Source organism: Neovison vison, chromosome 1 (assembly GCF_020171115.1).
Source record: "Neovison vison isolate M4711 chromosome 1, ASM_NN_V1, whole genome shotgun sequence".
Classification (NCBI taxonomy): domain Eukaryota; kingdom Metazoa; phylum Chordata; class Mammalia; order Carnivora; family Mustelidae; genus Neogale; species Neogale vison.
The window spans coordinates 225,414,867-225,436,786 of record NC_058091.1 but is presented as its reverse complement, the minus strand read 5'-3'; the positions used below and the strand labels follow the sequence as shown (position 1 = coordinate 225,436,786).

At 40.7% G+C, this 21,920-nt stretch overlaps 1 protein-coding gene across 4 annotated transcripts in view; it reads left to right on the top strand.

Moving 5' to 3' along the window:
- The first annotated feature begins 19,041 nt into the window (after nucleotides 1-19,041).
- The window catches only part of KIF2A (kinesin family member 2A), a 79,392-nt gene continuing 76,513 nt past the window's right edge, over nucleotides 19,042-21,920 (top strand). For 2 of the 4 annotated variants that reach the window (XM_044224030.1, XM_044224022.1), the window contains exon 1: nucleotides 19,042-19,290. In XM_044224030.1, coding sequence (XP_044079965.1) covers nucleotides 19,227-19,290 — 64 coding nt within the window. In that variant the 5' untranslated portion in view covers nucleotides 19,042-19,226. The remainder of the gene's footprint in view (nucleotides 19,291-21,920) is intronic. The other 2 variants (XM_044224045.1, XM_044224038.1) reach the window with 1 other exon arrangement.

The following is a 21,920-nucleotide window of genomic DNA, read 5'->3' as shown; positions in this document are numbered from 1 at the left end:
TATATTTTCTCCTGTGCAATGTGCTCAGAAAACCTGCAGAACACACACCACCTTTGTGTCTTCTCTAAACCAAGAAGTTTGAGAGTGCAGTTTTGCTGTGGAATTAAAATGAAGACAGGGATATTTTAAAATAAGGGAGGATCTTTCATTGAGCATGTTGATTACATTGCTTCTACTGGTATTTTCTATCCTATTTCCTCCCATCCATATGCTTCTTCAGTGTACGTTTCCTGCTAAAATTGAGGGTCAAAAGAGAATCACACTTCTGGTTCCTGCTGATAATGTGAACCCAAAATAAGAGCCAAAAAAGGCAAACATCTGTGAAGGCTTAGTCAGAGCGCTTTCTCACTAGTCATTCTTCCTAGAGTGCTGTTGCTTTTACTATCAGAAAAAAATGTATATGCTTCCTCAGTGTCTTGACCAACAGCACCCTTGAATCACCAAAGCAATCTTCTGGGGAAATCATTGTCTACAGAAAAATAACTTTCTCCCCCAAACTGAAGTGGGAGCTAATGAACACAACCCAAGGATATGAGAATTCACTAGTATAGGCATCAGTCAACAAGAGTGAGATATGGAAATCAGTTTTTCTCATTCAAAACAATTTAAAGTAATGTTTCGAGGCAGGGGAGTAACCTTCATTGAATATAATCATAGGTACTGATACAATTGATGTTACCCACTTGGCAAATGTCATTTCTTTTGCCAATTATTAATAAATCACAACTGGTTCTGAATTTTTTCTTGTACTTCTAGCCAGCATATTAATAGTGTTACAAACATCTGTTTTTACTAGAGCATTGATTTCATCTTGAACCTGAAATTATACATTTGGATTTCATTATGTTGTGAATAATTAGGGTCACCAGAAGTCAAGTGATGGACACTCTTGGCTTTGGGACCTTGTCTCCATGCGTTTTGCATGGTAAGCTTTATCAAGCTCAATTTCTTACAAACTTTCTGCTTCATATCATTAAATCTGCAAAGAAATCTACTTACAATGTGGATGTAGAAGTCTGACCTGGTAGGATATTTCTCTGACCCCATTCTGTGGAGTGTATACTTTCTATGTTATATTGGTCCATTTTTAAAAACCCCACCTGCATTTTTCAGATAGAATTTTCATTAGAAAGTGCTCTTGCAGTTAAGAGACATCAAAGAAGGAGGTGGTGTGCGGTTGGTTGAAAAATAGCTCCCCGAAGCTCTGTCCGCATCTTAATCTTCAGAACTTGTGAGTGTTGCCTTGAGATGAGATCGTCTTGGATTATCTGAGTGGGCCTAACTGCCCACACGAGAGAAATACAGAAGGAAATTTGAGACAGGTACACAGAGGAGGAGGGGTGTGAAGATGGAGGCAAACTTTGCCGTGACGGGACCACTTAGCTGAGAAAGCTAAGAAATGCCAACAGTCATCAGAAGCTGGAAGAGGCAAAGAAGGGCTCTTCCTTGAAGCCTCTGGAGAGAAGTGGTGGATATTGGACTTAGGGCCTTGAGAACTGTGAGAGAATACACTTTTGTTGTTTTAAGCCACCAGATTTGAGGTGATTTGTTATAGCCACTCTAGGAAACTAATGTAAGTACCTTCACCAAATTCATCATGGTCCTCAACTTTGCTGGTTCTGAAAATTCAGTTTTATTATTTCAGTCATAAATACCCAAGTCCTGGATGACTACTTCCCACTAACCAAATACACAAGAAGTAGATTGAAAACCAGATTATGAATCTGTTCATCTACCAGGGAAAATATCCCTCTTCTAGTAATTAAGATTAATGACAAGATTAGAGTATTTAGAGGTATATTTAGAAGGAACGAGATTCTTCTCATATCCAGACTCCAGCATGAGACTTTCTGAGACCTCCCCAGCTCAAGCTGGTGAGAAGACTGAAGAGAATTGGAAACAATGTGAGTTTAGGAGAACACCGATGCTGCTAGAGTTGGTGCCAGCAAGGGCTACTAGAAAATGAAATGTGCAAAGAAATGAAAGAAAATCATTTGGTGGCAGGCAGGTGTAGATATTGGTGGGGACAGGTCCAAATCCCATGACGGTGGGAGAAGTGCAAACAAAGAGCAATGAATCTGAATTAGTCATGTTTTCTGGGGAAACAGAACCAGCAGCATGGAAAGAGAGACAGACAGTTTAAGGAAATGGCTCACACAGTTGTGGAGGCTGGCAAGAGTGAAATCTTCAGGGCAGGCCAGCAGGCCAGAGACCCAGGGAAGAGTCCATAAGTCAGTCTAGAAGCAGAATTCCTTCCTCCTCAAGTCTTTGCAGTTAAAGCCTTCTGCCAGTTGCATGAGGCCCACCCACATTATAGAGAGTAATCTGCTTTACTCAAGGTATAGTGATTTAAATGTTAGTCACATCTTAAAAATCCCATCACAGCGATATCTAGCCTGGTGTTTGACCAAACATCTGGATGCTGCAGCCTAGCCAGGTGGACACACAAAATTAACCATCACGCTGTCTATTCATGATAGTATTCCAACCAAGAGAAAGACAACACAAAAGGCAAGAGCCAGCTCTCTAGAGAAGGAAACAGGGAGTGAAATGAAGAACCCAGAAAAAACAAGCCCAAGCATTATAAAAGGTTATAGAGAGAAGGGAGGAGTGCTCAGAATTGAACCCTGGCAATATTTATAATATTTAAAGTGGGGTCAGGTCTAGATAAAAGAGTTTGTTTTGAGCTTTGCCTGAATATGCAGTTGCCACCTACTAACCCCTCGACATTGGGCATTAAGATGTTGGTGGCCGCCCAGTAGGTAAGTCAGGGAGCAGCTGGAACCCTCATTCCAACCAGCTAGATGACAGACTGATGGGTATCTTGCAGCACAACTTCAGGGCTATGATACCAACAAGCACAGACGGACAGGATCAATAGAAATTCTCGCATTCTGAAACCAGAATGACTGGAAATGAGTCCTGAATAAATAAGGTGACGTTGTTATCTAAGAAACCTGAACCACATGGTAAAAACCAAATTCAGAACTTTGTCTTTAAGATTTTGTTGATTGGGAGGGATGGTGAAAAGGTAGAAAATAAATATTCCTTGACTTGTCTGAAATATCTCTTTTTCCTTTGGAGAGAGTAGGAATAGGGGACCTTTTGAAAATTGCTTACAGGAAATGAAAAGCAAAGAGCAGAAATGTCAAGAGTCAACTTTCAGGAGAGACTTTGAGAGACTCTGGGCACAAGTAGGGTTAACTTGGGGTCCATGTAAGAAAGGACAAAATGCCAGGGTCATGGAACAGAACTGGCAGCATCCAGAGGTGGAAAACCTTAGTTAGTACAGATACTGTCACCCATAGAAATTAGATACTTTCACATCTCATTATCGTTGTTACAGATATCTCAAAGTATCATTATATTCTTCACTACTTTAAAACTATGGTAGTTATTGGGCTTGATCATTTAATCAATGAATTAATAAACTTATGCTGTCTTATTCCCGTTTTCAAAAATACTGCGTTTCTTCAGAACATTTGATTTCTTTTATAATCTTGTGTATTTTATTTCATGCAATAAAAGTGCTATCCTGAGAAGGATCCATAGGCTTCATTAGACTTCCAGAAGGGTCGGGACCCAAAAATGTTAAGAACACTTAAAGGATCTATAATTTTATCCTATTTATATTCATTCATTTAACAAATATTGTTTAGAACTTACTTTGTTCCATGGACAGACTCTTAACTCAAAAAGTATTTTGGAGGGATTTGGGGGAAAGGGTTTATAAAGGAAACATAGCACACAGTGAGGTATTAATTTAAACCACAACATAAATGCTACAAAAATAATGACACAACGAAAGCCATGAATTTAGGGACAAATCCATCTGAAGAATTTCTTAACACTATGTAATTTGTTACTGCTAAGCTTTTGATTACTATATAATCAGGCTGACAAATGACTAATGCTGGGCAGGTCCAAACAAGTGAATTCTAGTTTTGTTTGGGACTCTGTCTCCCCATCTTTGTGTAGAATCTTAACAGAATTTAATGGTCCTACCTCCCTTTGGGTTGTCTGTCCCCTCTGTATGACTGACAAAAACTTTATAATTTTTCTCATCTAGACTATTGAGTAATTGCCCAGAAGCTCAAAGTACATTTACTTTGTCCATCATTCCTTTTTAAAATTATATTCACAAGTGGAGGGAACAAAGACATTTTACAAAATGTGTGACATTTTGATAACAAAATACCAAAAGAGAAAGAGAAAATAGAAAAAAATGTAAATCTGCCACAGTTTTTAGAACTCACTTTTAGGAGTTGACCATTGATTATTTAAAGGAAGCAGAATCATAATAACAGGCAGTAAACATTGGCATTGATGAGTTTGAGATCATCACATCCACATTTGAACTCAAAGCGGAAACTATGTGAATGCATGACAAGGCTGCAGATGAAGCTAGACGTTGATAGAAAGAACTGAAAGCAGAAATCATAGTCCCGGTAGTGTGAAAAAGCCTGAAGCTGGGAAACTTGGAAGCCAGGGGCAAAAAAACTAGCAAGCCAATCCAACAGGCAATAGAGGAGGCTGGTTTATTCTTCCTCCTCCCTCAGCCCACACAAAGGCAGAAATGAGCAGACAATACTGGTGTTGTTGAGATCATGTTTCCCTGGTTGTAATGCTGACTTCAGTGGTGCTACCTAAAAAGTGGCGAGTGTGGAATCTGGTAAATAACAAAATGGAGTATTTGGATTTGGGGGTGTTGAAGAAAGGATTAAGAATAGTCTTCATTCTTCCCAGTCCCCCAACCACCCTCAAACAATATCCATGCTGATTAGAAGCCATCTATTTAATAGTAACTGCTATGGGTTGAACCTTTGTTCTGCCAAAATTCCCATGTTGAAATCCTAATCTCCAAGGTATTAGAAAATAGGGTCTTTGGGAGGTGATAAGGTTATAAAGGCAGAGCTCTCGTAAATGGAATTTCTGCTGTTATTAAGGAGACCCAAGAAAGCTCCCTCACTCCTTCTGCCCTGAGAGGTTACAGCAAAGAGACAGCCATCTAAGAAGTCAGCTCTCTCCAGATACCGACCAAATCTGCTGGCGCTTGATCTTGCCCTTCCCAGCCTTCAGAACCTTGATACATAAATGTCTGTTGTTTATGAGCTAGCCAGTCTCTGGCATTTCTTTAGAGCAGCCTAGACTAAGATGCTAATGTTTTGCAGAGAAAACTTCGCTCTGATCATAATTTCTCTTCTTTCTGAAAACCAGATGAGGGACATAATCTTCTACACCTTCACACTCGTAGTTTTAAGTTTTCTATTTTATGGTAATAGCAACATTTGTAATGACAGTTTTTACACCTCTTAAAGAACACGTTCTTTTTTGCCAAAGTACACAAAACAAAAAGAGTAGGTACCATCAAAAGACATTTGAATTTAAACATAAGCATTAAACTCGCAAATGCTGAAGTCAGTTATTAGCAAATCTACTGTTGTCACCAAAATCTTAGAAGGAGGTAGGTGTTATAAAAGCCATCTGAATCCTCCTTTATAGCTAAATAATGTAGTCAAAGCTATAATCTGTAGTTTATCTTTTCTGAAACCTTCCTTAATGCGTCAGCAAAGGAAATTAAAATCTTAATTAAGCCCTTTTCATTAGATGTAGCAGGGAAGGCAGGGCTTTCCCTGTAGATGAGCTGATGATGTGATAAAATGACTAGAGCAGGAGAAATGCTACTTTGTGTCAGACCAGGATTCCAACCAATAGCTTCTTACAGTGCCATTGAAACTAGCTTGTGATTTCTTATCAAACTCCAGGGAGTATTGTTGGACCTTGAACAACCTTTGCGATTTATGTTGAATATCCCATCCCTTAACTTATCTGAAACTTCATTGAACATAGACCTGTTGTTTTGTCCACCTAGCTACTGTTTTCCAGGCCTTGCCATCACCCCTCTGTCCCATTTTTAGAGTTACAGAAGGTTTTACACAATTCCTATGTTATGATACTGCTCCCATTCATAATCAGTTAGTCTGGAGGGCATTGGGCCTCACACACAAGTCTTGATCCCTGCCTCAAGAATTTTGAAACTGGAACTGAAAGGAACAAATCATCTCTCTCTAAGTAACTGCACTATAACAACCACTAACCTGGGAACGGTTCCTACTGACATGTGGACTGCAAACAAGAAAGCAGGTCTGCACTGAGGAAGTGAGGCAGATGTGAAGAGAGGGGGAGAGACAAAGGTCCAAAGGAGAAGAATCTCTGGTCTTCCTTTTGTGCTCCAACTGGTGGTTCTGCTCTTGAGGATCTGACACCTCTCAGATTCTGTAATTACGCCAGTTGTTTTCCAATAAATCCACTCATTTTTATTGTTAAGCAGTTTCTTTGGGTACCTGTTTCTTGCACCAACAAATAAAGGTCCCTACTAATATTCATTTATTTAAGAAACTTTGCTTATTTTATATTTAGCATGTAAATTATTTATACTTTAGCTTGTTCTACCTTTTGAAGGTACAAATTGCATCAGCCTTTAATTCATTTCTTCTAAGGGGCATATCTTTCAAGTGTTAGGAAGTACCTTCTAATCTGAGGTTTAATGTTAATTTGTGTTCACCTTAACCATACCCTCAAATTATTTAAAAACTTTGCTCATATCCTCTGTCTGTTTAGTTCAGTTAAGTTCATACATTATTGGTTACTTTGTGTCAGGCAATGTAGGAAGGAAGAGCTCTCATAAACTAGTAACAGAGAAATATTTGTAAATGAACAGTTGAGATGTAGTGTACCAAGAGTTAGCAAAGTAGTGCATTCAAGGTACGGACAAGGGAGTTATTAATACTCTGACTGGTAATAGACAGTAGTTTCTTCCCTAGCACTCTTCCCCTAACTTTTCTAGAAACTTCTCTTTCACCTTCTCCATGCAAATATTAACCTGTTCACTCAAGGGAGTTGAATGTTCTCAACATGAAATTATATTCCATTTCCACTCTGGCCACAAAGACTGGAAACCTACTATAAGCTGTGCAAATTATAGTGTCCTGTGTCCAGCCCTGCGGCTTACCTCCAATGAGCCTCACCTCCTGCTTTCACACACTTGTGCAGTCTCCTCCTACACTGAATGGGGCTTACCTACGTAATTATTAGGATATCAAAGAAAAACAGAGTGTGATTGCATATCCAGATCAGAGAAAATACTAGAGCTTTATGTTGGAAGACAACTATACCTCAATAAAAAATTAAAATGAAAAAAATTTTTAAAATAAAACAATTTTTTAAGATTTTATTTATTTATTTGAGAGCGCACACAAGCAGGGGGAAGAGCAGACCTTCCACTGAGCAGGGAGACCAATGTGAAGCTTGATCCCAGGACCCTGAGATCATGACCTGAGCTGAAGGTGGATGCTTAACTGACTGAGTCACCCAGGCACCCCTAAAATAATTATTTTAAAGAAAGAAAATATTACAGCTTCTGTCTTGCTCTGGGGTAAGCCCCATGCCTTGTGGTGAAAACACTGAAGCAGCTCTATGAAGATGTCCACATGTGGAATGGAGGTCCCCTGCCAACAACCAGCAGAGCTTAGCAGGGATGTAAATGAGTCCCCTTGGAAGAGGACCCTTTGGCCTGGTGAAGTCTTCAGATAACTGCAACTTCATCAGAGATTCCCCAGCCCCACCTGAAGATAGAACCATCCAGCTAAGCTGCTTCTAAATTCTTGTTGCATAGAAACTGTGTGAGATAATAGATATTCGTTGTTGCTTAAAGCTGCTAAAGTTTGGAGTAATTTGTTATGCAGGATCAGATAATTAATACCATAGCCAGTCATTTGGAATGACATAATTGGTCCAAGGATGGACAACTAACCCAAGTTAGGTTAATGACTAATTTCCCCCCAAATTTTTGATAACTGTTACAGAAAACATGCTGTTTCTCTCTGGTGGATGAATAAAACTTAAATGTTTTAAGTAACTATGTTTCTACCAGGTGAAGAAAACCAGTCTTAAAAAGCATGAAGTTGACAAAGAGAGGAACAGAATGGCAGGGAGAAAACCATGATCATATTAAGTTCTTTGTTCCAACTATTCCTGACACTTACCTGGGTCTTGCCCTTTCTTTGGTTCCAGTATTCTCCAGAATACTACTCCTAATTCTATTGTCTTATGGTCTCTGCATAGCTTGGTCATCTCTCACTTATTCTCTTGACCTAATGCCTCACTTCGGTTGCTGTTTACATGTCATCTTACCAATGAGACCATCTTGCCTAAAATAGATTATCCAATGTGTGGTGACTTTTTAATTTATCAACTTCATAGGTGGAACATTTTCTAGAATTTTTTTTCTTGTATGTGTCCAGGTAGGGTGGACCACAAGGGAGATTCTTTAAAGATTTTGCAGCTGGGCCTACAACTGCTCTTTTGTCCTTTGGATCCTTTATCTCCTCCAAATTCTGATCCAAGTGAGTGTGCTTAGCTCTGGGCTGATGAGCCCCAGATTCTGCAGAATACCCTCATCACCAAGGTCAGAGGCAGTAAGAGTGAAGCCAGGTTTTAGTCTGTCCTTGTGGAGTTGCACCTCAAGCTATGGATTCCAGTCTCCCCTTAATCATCTTTCCTGCTTTACATCCATTTCCCCCTCCCAGTATTAGCAGACCCAGAGACAACGGTTTCACAGGGATTGCTTAATTAGCTCCTGCTATTGTGGCACTGGGAGGTGGGGGACATAAACATTAAGTGGAGAAGAGGCTGAAAGAGGTCCTTAGTATACAGGGGCCAAGGTGCTTCTGACAAGTACCAAGAGAAAACCTCACTCACAGTCTACAAGGCAGAGGGCATCACCTTGGCAGACTCCAGCCACAGAGGACAGGACCAGACAGAGCCAAAGAAAGTCCAGTTACATCTTCCCTTCTAGTGATCTCCAACCCAGTGGATTAAAAAAGAGAGAGAGGAGGAAGAGTGAAAGAGCTGATTCTGAAGGTCCTTGAACTCTGGGTCAAGACTTAGATGGTGGAAAAATAAGCATGTGATTAGAGTTTTAAGTGGACTCAACTGACTTTTTAATAAACAAAGGGTCCAAAAAGTTGTGGGATCCTCTTGACACATCGTGAAGAACCTACCTAGTAAGGAAGAGCTGAAATAGCATAGCTGAGGCCAGAGAGAGAGAAAAATAAAATTTAATGTTTGTACTCCATCAAGTTTATCCTATTCAATAAATTGGTGATGTTCAGGTTGATGGTCCTTATATTCCCAATGAGTTATGAGACCCAGTAAAAGTAAGACTACATTGTAATTCAGTATAAGAGAAGAGGACTAAGAACCCAGACAGAATCTTAAAGGGAAAAAAAGCCAGTAAAGAAGACTGAACAATCAGAATAGGCAAGACAAGAAACGGCTTTGAGAAGGAATCAGTTCCATGGTAATTTATGCTGCATAAACTTGAGTGATCCTAAGCCCTACCAGCCTATAGACACAAAGCTGATCACATTAATTTACTAACTTCACAGGCTTTACCTCTGATTTGTGTAATTGCTTGTCACCCTTCTCCTCTGAAGGCTTTTTTATAAGCTCTTCACGAGAACACTGTTTTGGGCACCTGGGTGGCTCAGCTGGTTGAGCCACTGGCTTTGGCTCAGCTCATGATTCTGAAATCCTGGGACTGAGTCCTGCATCAGGCTCCCTGCTCAGCAGGGGATCTGCTTCTCCCTCTGACCTTCTCCCTCTCATGCAACACTCTCTCTCATTCTCTCTCTCTCTCTCAAATAAATAAATAAAATCTTTTTAAAAAGAGAGAGAGAATATTGTTTCTTTACTATCTTTCAACTCTCCAGTACTTCAAAGTACAAAATCCTGAATGAGCTAAAAGGACTACATATTATTTATTGTTGTGTGGGGTGAAGCTATGCTGTCTTCCCTACAAAAGTGGGGAATATGATAGTAGTAGAGACTACTAATTGTACATCTGTATCCTTTTGTTTATTTGCTATCCCAGGCCACCAAACATAAAATAAAATATGAAAAACAATAACCTAGTTTTCTTTGGAGCTAGGTATGGCAATGTGATGAGATTCTAGCAATACGCTGTGACAGAAGTAGTGCATGTATCTACTAGGATATTCCCTTTTTCTTCTTTCCTGTCTTCCAGCTGGTTGGAATGCTGAGATCATGCTGAAGCAGCACTCATGGAGCACAGGTGACCTTGTGAATGAGGAGGCCCCAGGAGTTGATCCTGAGACTTACCTCCCAGTGAGTCCTTTAATGAAGGCTGCTGGGAGTGATGCCATTAGACAGGCCACTGCTCTTCTAGCTCTCAGCTGAAGACAACCACCTTGTTCAAGTTCACAGCCATCCCAGGGTGGCCCACATTCAGTGACAGATCACTGTGGGAGTATCAAAGCCTGGCCATCTTGGTTTAACTCTGGACAACTCTGAGGGATCCACCACAGCTATCATTGGGCGTGGACCATAGCTTGACCCCTTTTGCTCTCTCCTACTCCTCCTCACGCCAGTCAGACAGGCCTTTGTATGGCTGATCCCTAAGGCTGCAGGGCCCTTTGCCTACATAGTCTCAGAGCTGAAATTTTTTCCTGCCCTTCTCGTTTTTGTTCATAACTCACTACCTCAATGAGCCTTGCCCTCCCTACCCTACTGGACTATCTACCCCACCAACACTCCTGATCCTTGTCATCCTGTTGCCTTTCTTTCTTTCTTTCTTTCTTTCTTTCTTTCTTTCTTTCTTTCTTTTTGTATGCTTATCATTCTCTAATACACTATATCACTTACTTATCTATTTATGTATTTATCGTGGTTTTTTTTTTCCTCTCTCTCCATCAGTAGGATGTAAGGTCACAATAACATGAGGACAGGGGTCTTGGTTTGGGGCACTGATACATCCCACACACCTGCAGTAAAGCCTGGCACATAGCAGGCATTCGGTAAATATTTGTTGAATGGGTGAATAATTCTTAAGGAGAATTTTACAGATATTCAGTCTTCAGGACCCTCAATTCCAAACACAGAATTGAAAGAATTCTATGGCAGCAGGTTGACTTAATTGTTCCATTTCCTATATTGTCCAATATGAAGTTGGCCATGCATTTTTTTTAAGATTTTATTTATTTATTTGATAGATCACAAGTAGGCAGAGAGGCAGGCAGAGAGAGAAGGGGGGAAGCAGGCTTCCTGCTGAGCAAAGAGCCTGATGCGGGGCTCAATCCCAGGACCCTGAGATCATGACCTGAGCTTAAGGCAGAGGCTTAACCCACTGAGCCACCCAGGCACCCCTGGCCATGCATTTTTATGGAGCACTGTAAGTCACTCCTTTTATACATTACATTCACTAGAATCTCCCTCCACCTCACACACATCTCTAAATATTATGATGTCTATTTCGCAGGTAAGGCCTGTGATTTCTGTTCCAAAGAGATGTCTATTTGAAAAGAGTGACTTTCCTTAGAACAGAAAACTTAGAAAAAACAAACCTGAAATTCTCAAGTGTGGTGATCCAGGACAGCTCGCTGGGTCACATGGTAGGGTATGGTTACTTCTAATAGGAACTGTCTGTTCTCAAGTACAATTCATCACAACTGAGTTGTTGGAAACATTGTTTTGCTTCATATTACCAGCTTCTGAAAGAAGTCAGTATTTGTGAGGTTTCAGGAAGTTTCCTTTGAAGTCAGCACTCCAGTAAAAACGTGAACTAGATCTACTGAGCACCCAGGGAGTCAGCCTGAGGATTTATTCCTGTATTCTCAGGGGCTTTCTTCTCCTGGTCAAGTTCCTGCTTTTTCACCATTTGTCTTAGGAGTTAGTAAAGGTTATTTAAATGTCACTCATGAGTAAACAAGAATAATGATTCTACCAAAATCTTGTCATCTGAGGTTGTATTCTTGAATATATTTCTCTAAATTATCAGTTATTTTTTCATTCTTTGACTTCAATTTTGCCTGGTTCTTTCTCAAACTATATTTTCTAGTGACACCAACATAGACTACTTCCTACTTTGTGTAATTGTACACCAGAAAAAATTCTACCATCTAGTAATGGCAGTCTTCTCCATTCTTAAGAATCAGAAAATTGCCATATCACTGTCCTTTATTCTGCATGTTTCATATGTAATCAGTTTCCATTCTTGATGTTTCTTAATCTACTGATCTACTTGATCATACTAGATCTACCATTTATCTATTATACTAGATGTACTGAATCACAATCTCGGAAACAGGACCCTAGACTCTACCTAACAATCAACCACATGAATTTTGTGTGTGATACAATTTGAGGATTACGAGATGATTGTGGTATTAACAGGGGCTCCTCTCAGGCCAAGGAACTTAGAGGGTTTAGGTGGGGTCACCCTTAAATTTCACTTTGTATCTTTTTAAAATTGCATTATCTTAGTCACCATATAGTACGTCATTAGTTTTTGATATAGTGTTCCAAGATTTATTATTTACGTATAACCTTTGCTATTAAAAACAATTTTATGAGCATTTTTTATGTATGCAATAATCTATATCTACTGGAGATTTTTGAGGTTTAGAAGACTGACATTAAATATTGGTTTTCTGGGTCATATCAATGAGGAAATATATTACCAATGTAGTTCATTCAGGAGGAAAAGAGACTATCAAATCAAAGGCTATAAAGTTGACAATATATAATGCAGTTATGAAACTTTTCCTTCATTTATTCAACAAATATTTGGTGAACATCTGTGTCTTAGGTGCTGTTCTATGTGCCAAGGATATAGTGAAGAACATTAGATAAACTTACTAGCCTCAAGGAGATTACTTGAGAGTGGGGTGGGGGCAGACATTTAGAGGAGTTTGCCCACAACAAAAAAGTTCTACAAAGATGTTCACAATGAAAATTTTATATTGGTAAAATATCAAAGACAACCCAACAATACAATGAATGTGTAAGCAGAAAATGATTTAGAAATATAGGGAGTATTATATAGTTATTAAAAATTATAAGTGGTTTAAAACACAATGAAATAGTCATATGAAATTAATCAAGCCAAAAAATCTTTTTTTTTCAAAAAATCTTTTAATGAAAGCTAAATCTATGATGTAAAAAATGTCTTTAATGTATTTCCACAATTGGAAATGAATTTACTCTGTTCGAGCTATGCTCCATTAACAGTATATAACATGCATTTTCTATTTAAACAAGGAATTCAAATAGCCATCAAAACTAATTATGTATATTAACAAAGATTAGGAAAATAAGGCATGTTTGGGGGCTTATTACTTATTGGCAACTTGGCCTTCTGTAAAGTTGCTTAAATTATTACCAAAAATCAAGTACTATTTTTTAACAATAAGAAATATTTTGAGGCACCTGGGTGGCTCAGTCAGTCAGTTGATTGTCTGCCTTCATCGTGGGTCATGATTCCAGGGTCCTGGAATTGAGTCCCACATCAGGTTCACTGCTTAGCGGGGAGCCTGCTTCTCCCCCTGCCTGCCACTCCCCTTCCTTGTGCTCTCTCTCTCTGTCCAATAAATAAATAAAAATCTTTAAAATTTAAAAAAAAATGAAATATTTTAATGAGACCCATTCTTTCTAGCTGTACTTGATTTGGCCTGAATACATTGAGAAAACTAATACTGCTCATAGTTTTTTAAAATATGGAATGAGGACCTGTAGCACACCATTAATCATTTTGGTTTATGTCACCAGTGATCTGTGATATATAAGAGTTTGTTAAGCTCCTGAATTAACAACTATTATAAGGATATATAAATGAATTTGGGGGGAGGTAAGAAGGAGCAGAGGGAGAGAGAGGAAGAGAATCTTAAGCAGGCTCTTAAGCAGGGGGCTGCATCTTACAACCCTGAAATGATGACCTGAGCCAAATCAAGAACTGGCCACTTACTCAGCTGAGCCATCCGGGGAACCCAGGATATATAAATGATTTTTAAATTTGGGTATATTACTGCAAATGGTGAAAAGACTACTTCCTGTTATTTCTGAGTTCATGCTCATCAAATTACTGAAAATCTGGTGTAAGGGAAACCCTGATACTTTCTGTGTTTGAGAGGAATTAGTCATGTAAATGGAAATCAAAGCAAACATTACAATAATAAGTATAGAGTTTAGGAATATCTCAATGTAGATAATAACTGAATGTGACACCATATTATTTGATATTTCTATATAGATCTAAGTCCAATATGGACCTTAAAAGGTTTTATACATTAGCTTTCTACCAACAGCTTACCATTAATCCATTTCAATATACTATCAGAAAGTATAAATGAAAGAATTATAATGAAGAAGGTGAACTAGGAAAATAATCAAAGTCTATTTAGTACATAGTCTTTACGTGGCCAATGTACAGAAAATATTGAATTATGGGAATTCAGAGATAATCAACAGATCTTAGCCAGTTGTACATCGAGATTTTAATCCACTGAATGAGGTAATTGGAAGGTAATTGTTCACTTTAAGAAATACAGTTCCATAGAGGAGTGAATCCAGATTTAGGGCTTAGGAAATGAATGAGTGATGGGGAATGAAGGCAGTAAGTATTTACAGCTCTCGTTTGAGAATTTGGCAGGGGACAGAAAGTGAAAAATAGAATGGAATTTAAATAGGAAGTGAAGGATCAAGAGATTTTTTTTTTCCCCTCAAGAGAAAATTGCCTGAACATGTTTGTAGGCAATGGAGAGAAACCCAGTGGAGAAGAAAAGAGTGGATATTTAGAGCAGGTAAAATTGGGATTTGTACCTCCAGGCATTTTAAATATATTTGTATAAGCACTAAAATTAATTACAGTGAAGCTACACAAGTTTAACTAGAATTTAAATCTGAGTAAATTAAGGGGAAAGGAGAATCACCACCAAAAGTTCTTAAAAAAAAATCTGTAAGAAAGTTCTGGGCCAAAGTGGACAATAGTAAAATCAAAGACAGTCTCTGCTAACCCTGTTTTCTCCATTTGAGCCTAGATCCACAAACTGGAAGTAACAGAATAGATGCAAATACTAAATGGAAGAGTTCTAGTTATAAGATGTAGACAGATACAGATAATCTTAAGCGAAACTGGAGCCATGTTGTACCTCTAGTTTTCCACCAGAGGAGCAGATTACTGGTTATGGGGAGTGCTGGCTGCTGCCTCCAAACTCACCAGTTTAACAGCCTTTTCGGTGGAATAATCTCTTAAGGTTTGTGTACTACAGACCCCAAAGCACAGAATTTTTTTTTTTAATTTGTTGCTTTCGGGGTGCCTGGGTGGCTCAGCGGGTTAAAGCCTCTGCCTTCGGCTCAGGTCATGATCCCAGGGTCCTGGAATTGAGCCCCGCATCGGGCTCTCTGCTCAGCAGGGAGCCTGCTTCCCCCTCTCTCTCTGCCTGCCTCTCTGCCTACTTGTGATCTCTTGTCTGTCAAATAAATAAATAAAATCTTAAAAAAAAATTTGTTGCTTTCTATATTTCATGAAAACTTTTTTATTTTGTTAACATAAAACATATTATTTGCTTCAGGGGTACAGGTCTATGAATCATCAGGCTTACACAATTCACAGCACTCACCATAGCACATACCCTCCCCAATGTCCATCACCCAGCCACCTCCTACCTCCCTCCCCTCCAGCAACCCTCAGTTTGTTTTTCTGAGATTAAGAGTCTCTTATGGTTTGTCTCCCTCTGGATCCCATCTTGTTTCATTTTTTCCTTCCCTACCACCCCCCCCCCCAATTTTTCATATCAGAGAGATCATATGATAATTTTCTTTTTCTGATTGACTTATTTTAAAGCACAAAAATTGTTTAAAAAATTTAATTTTTTTCAGTGTTCCAAAATTCATTGTTTATGCACCAGTGCTCCATGTTATACGTGCCCTCCATAATACCCACCACCAGGCTCACCCAACCTTCCATCCCCCTCCCCTCCCAAACCCTCAGTTTGTTTCTCAGAGTCCATAGTCTCTCATGGTTTGTCTCCCTCTCTGATTTCCCCCAACTCACTTCTCCTCTCCATCCCCCAATATCCTCTGTGTTATTCCTTATGCTTCACAAGTAAGTGAAACCATATGATAATTGACTCTCTCTGCTTGACTTATTACACTCAGCATAATCTCTTCCAGTCCCGTCCATGTTGATATAAAAGTTGGGTGTTCATCCTTTCTGATGGAGGCATAATACTCCATTGTATATATGGACCACATCTTCTTTATCCATTTGTCCATTGAAGGGCATCTTGGTTCCTTCCACAGTTTTGTGACTGTGGCCATTGCTGCTATAAACATTGGGGTACAGGTGGCCCTCCTTTTCATTACATCTGTATCTTTGGGGTAAATACCCAGTAAGCACAGAAATTTTTCAAAGAAATTCAGGCATAATAAGGAGATGAGCTTGGTTGGTTTAAAATAACAATGATTTTTTAAAAAGACAGTTTATCAACTCAGGATAGGATAGGTCAATAGCAACCACCCTTATTAGGTTATGACTTGACAGAAATGATCATTGAGCAAGATTATTCTGCCAGTGAAAGTAGGATAGCCTGGAATGGGTAAAAGAATAGAGACAGATCTGTAAAACTTTTGCTGTCCTGCCAAATGTGAGGTGATGAGGGTCAGAGCCAGTGCCAACTGTGTTTAATTTTATGTCACTGGACATAAAATTCTAATTAATGATTTGAGGTTTATAGTAGAGTAACTGGTTTTTTTTTTTAATATGATGGTTTTACTTTGTTTTTAAACTTGTTTTATACTTTATAAATATCAAAGCACTGCCATGTTTTATTATTTCATTTGAGCCTCACAAAAACTTTCTGCAGTTGAGAGAACAGAGTTACTTTTCCAGGCTATTCTAAGAGCTGAGAGAGATTCAGAGCAGTTTAACAAGTTAACTTATTGAACAAATGTCAATGTTTAGTGTGTGCCAGTCACTCTTCTAGTTGGGGTTATATATTTTGTTAATGCCTGAGCCAGAGTTAGAATTCTTGATCTAGGATGTTGATGGAAATATGGCCTCATTGCATTTATTTATGACTGTTCTTTAGGAGGGTACGTGCACACAAAGCCCAAGATGCAGATCTTGGTAAATGTGTATGTTGAAATGTACCAAAAAACATAGCCTTTTGGGTATGACCTACAAAGGAAAGGTTTTTATATCTGACATGTGGTATGTCTCATACTTTTTTTTATGGAGCACGATCATATACATCTTTTAAAAATACCTTTGTATATGGATTAAAGGTTTAGACTTCTTAATTACATAACCCAGAGGGTACAAGGTATGTGTCACCAACCATGATAAAACATATTTAATGATGCAGTTTTAAATTTAAAAGCTGTACAGCTTGATTTCTTTGCATTCTGTAAAGCATTTTCAAGCACATTAATAGATGCTTTACACCTCAGTCATAGAGACATCAGAGAATTTCTACTAGGCAGAACCGGAAGAGTTCAATAGAACTCTTAAGAAAATTAAAAAACAAAACAAAACAAAACCCAAAACAACCAAATCTTTATTTGTTCCTATCTTATTTTGAAACAGAGGTCCTGAAGTGAGATTTACAGTAATGTCATTTCTGGAGTAGAAAAGCAGACATTATGGGGCACCTGGGTGGCTCGGTCTGTTGAGCATCTGACTCTTGATTTCAGCTCAGGTCAGGATCTCGTGGGTTGTGAAATGGACATGGGGGCTCCATGCTGGGAATCAAGCCTGCTTAAGATTCTCTCTCTCCCTATGTCCCCCACATTCTCCCTCTCTCTCTAAAACAAACAAACAAAATAAAACAAAAAGATAAAACAGATGTTATTTCCTAAGTTGTCTACCCAGGGTTTTTTTGTTGTTTTTTTTTTGTTGTTGTTTTTTTATATTCTTTTAAATGTATTTAAGAAACTTCATTCTTTTGACGGGTATGCCTTCAATATGTTCAAGATACAGATGGAGTCTGAGTCTTTCAACATTTTTTAGAGTCTGCTTGATTATACTGGACTGAAAATTCTAGGCGTGTGCATGTATGCACATATACACTTAACACACACATGTATCTAGCTTCCAACTTTTAAATTTTAAAAACTTTTTATTTTTAGTTACTATTACAGAGAGATTAACAATGACTAGAGAAAGTAAGGCATGAAAAGTGTGTTTCCTCCATAACGGCTGAACATTAGAAGCAAAAGTCACTTTTGTTAGTTTCCGCATGGTGCTGTTAAGTTTCCATGTTCCTTGCCTACATGGTCTTCCTGCTCTCCCAGGGTGGAAAGTCTTTCTCTTCACGTTGATGTGGTCAGACTAGGCAAGTGACTCTGCAGAAAAGGCACATTCCTTAGTCAACCTTATGCTGTCCCTCAATCATCGTTATTGCCTTTATGGACCATAGCAAATAAAATCTTGAACCCTACCTACAGCAGAGACGACTACACACCGGCTTCGGATGCACCATGAACAGAACAGTCGAGGTGGCTCCAGCACACGGTTTACGTTTGAGTCGCGACGATCCTGCTGTAAGGCAAGGCCAGGAAGAAGAGGAACTTCATTCGGTTTAGGGTGTTTCTTCCCCTTTTCCGTAACTGGATGGGAAACCTTGGGTTACTTGGGTCGGTCACCTCTAAGTGGCAATACTGGTGACACTCTCAGATGAAACACTATGCCCCTGCTGTCAATGGTCGGTCCCTGTGTTCACGTCGCTCAACCCCATATTCCACTCGGAAAGCTCACAACCGATAGGACCCTTAATCCATTCCGGCCACAGGGACAAATCATGGAAGCCACAGAGACAGGAAGGCACCAGCGCGCGGGTTCCCGCCTCTTCTAGGCCGCGCGCCGAAATCAAACGCGACCCTGGATCTTTCGGGGCGGTGCCACGCGCGTTCCGCTCCCTCCGTCGATCAAGCCGCAGCCAACGCCCGCCCGCCCCTCCGCGAAGCTGCGCGGGGGGCGCCTCAAGGCGGCGGGGAAAAAGTGGCCAACGAGGAAGAGACGCGGGAGGCTCGCTCTGCGCAGGCGCGCGGCGCCCCGCCTCCCCAGCGTCGGCTCCCCGGCGGGCGGCGCGGGCCCTCCCACTCTCCCCCGCGCCGCCTGACGGCCCCGGCCCTCGCTTCACCCCGACGCGCCCCGGCGTGCGCGTCCTCCCGCCGGCCTGCAGGCCCGGGGCCTCCGCCTGCTTCCCCGCCGCTGCTTCTCGCGGCCCCGGCTCGCGTTCACGCTGTCGCCCGGGCCGGCGCGGCCGCGGGCAACCGCTCCCCCTCCCACACCTACCCCGCCCCCTCCCCGCCTTTTCCGCCCTCCCGTCCCCCTCCCTCGGCCCGCCGCCGCTGCTCCAGATGAGGTGATGGCAACGGCCAACTTCGGCAAGATCCAGATCGGGATTTACGTGGAGATCAAGCGGAGCGATGGTGAGCCGCGCCGCCGCTCCTACCGGCCGGGCCCTGCATTCGGGTGTTCCTGGAGGGGACGCGGGGCCGGCCGCCTCATTGATTGCCTCGCCGGGCTGTGGGGGCGGGAAGGCGGCGGCCGCGGCGCTTTTGTGTGTGGCGTGTGTGCGAGTGAGGCCGGCGTGGGGTCCGCCCCGGGTGCCGCTGCAGTGCGGGGGGCGGGGAGGGGCCCGCTGGCCATGGCCTGGGTGTCGCGGCAGCATCTTTGGGGGGTTCGGGTGGGTGAGGCGGTCGGTCCCGGGACGGGTGTCCCCGCTCTTCCCACGATCTCCATCCTCCCCGGGGACAGCGGGCTTCTCTAGGGAGGACCCAGCCTCGCGTTTCACCCCGGCCTTTTCATTTTCCGGCAGTATCTACCAGGGGGTGGGGGGTGGGGAGAGCGTGGAGACCAGTGGTTTCAGTATTTAGAGAACCAACTGCCGGCCGGAGGCGGGGGGAAAAAGGCCAACCCTGAAGCTGGTCAGGCTTCTTCCCCAGTCGGTTCTCGAGCATGCCTGTCTTTTTTTTTTTTTTTTTTTTTTTTTTTGCTAGTCCCTTCCTTGGAAGAAGGATGCGGCTCGGCCATGAATATGTGGGGGTGGGGGCAGCGGGAAGAAGTGTTCGATAAGCTTCCCAGAGGTGATGAGACTGAAAGGGAAGGAGAGGGATGAGCCTAGTCAAAGCGATGCAGTACCGAGAAGGTGGGGGTGGGCGACCGGATGTTGATCTTTTCACACCCTCGAGAGAGAAGTTAAAAGTGAGGTGAACATACCTGCTTAATTCAAAAGAAAAGAAAAGAAACCTTAGGCTTGTGTATCTTTCTATAGGGTCCTCTTGGGGAAAATGTTTTATGTCACTAGCTTGGGGTGTGGAGTGAGATGCCAGCCAGGCATGGAAATAATTTATATTGTGAAAGGGAAAATGCGGGGAGAGAAATAAGTACAATTTCTCTCAATTCGAGTATTGGAAGAACTAGAGAATGTAATAGGTGTGTGCGGTGTTCATGACTCCATCTCCCTGACACTCACCTTTATTTATGGCTTATTATCCTCTTGCATGGTGTGTAGTAACGTTTCTATCACATCCACGCCCTCCTGGTTTCTAAGCAAGTTTGACCAAGTTCTGTGAAGCTAGATTGACGTACCTGTTATCTGTGTAACATACTGTTAGACCTCATATAGCTAATGATTTTTCCCCCTTATAGCTGAGATATAATAACCGGAAGCATCATTACCTTGAATGTGCAAAGATCACTTAGACCGCTTAGAGCTTTAGTAGTTACCAGTAACACCACCGGGAAACCAATGTCTCCTTTTCTTGGGTTGGGGTTTCTTTTTATTTTCTCTTCAAATTACTGTCCTTAAACAGTTCTGTTACTGTTATTTCTTTTTTAGGTGAACGAGGGTTCACTGCATTCCAATGAAAGTAGGATTTGCACATTATTTGAAATTTGGGGGTGCAATAAAATGTGTTAGGTTCTTTACATTCTAAACCATTATGATTATAGGTGTTACTACAAAATATATTTAAAAAAAAGAATCATAGGGCATTTGAAATCTTTGAATTTTTAAATTTTTTCTAAACCTCTTTTTGTTATGACTTGAAGTAATTTTGGTTCATTTTAGGGTTCTAGGACAGAGACTTATAATAGTCTTTAAACCTTTGCCTTTTGCCTTTACCAGAAATCCAAACATATATATAGGAGCTTTGTGTTCTTCTATAGGCTATAACCTAAAGTCACATTTCAAAAACAGTTTGCGGATGGGGTCATAATGGAAATTGTTACAGTGTGTATTATCCCAGCCTTTAGTCATGTACATATTTATATCCTCAGTTGTATGATCGAATTGGTGGAAGGTAAAAGTAGACAACTTGAAGGGAAGGGTCATTTGCATTGGATAGTGGTGTGTCACAGCAGAAAAAGATGTGTAGGAAACGCCCCACAATCTTTTTTTTTTTTTTTTTTTTTCACATTAAAGAAGCTGTTTTGTTTCCTTCCACTTCTATAGCACATCTGTATTGGATAAAACACTAGTGGTTATTGTAACAAAAATACACTTTGTAGTTGGATGAGCACTAATGTGATGCCTGAGACAATGGGAAATCACATGAGTGAAGAAGGGCTGCTGTTAATTGGTCACTTGATGTTCTGCATGCTTTCTAATGGTGATACTTGTCCTTGTTTCAAAGCATGCTTCTCCAATCAGTGATGCTCATACATAAATAAAACATATTCTGAGGGCCAAGAAGTAAACTAAAATGAATTTGTTCTTATCTTTAAGGGCTCTTCTCAAAATGAATCCCAATAAGTCTTCACTAATTACTAAAACCAGATGGATAGTCAGCCTCTGAATTCCCAAGTCATTCTGTATCACTCACGAGGCAGCATATATCCTAAAGTATTAATATTTGCATATATTTCTTTTAATATTGTATTTTCAAACTGCACTGGAGAAGAGCTAGTGTAGAGAATCTAATTGAGGGATGGCAGGCTACGCAGATCCACACCAACCACAGTCAAGGTGTTACGGAATTAAAATGCTAATAGCCTCTTCAGTTTCCTGAATTCATCTTTGAATCTCCTCAATGTGCCTAGCTGAGATTCTTGCATG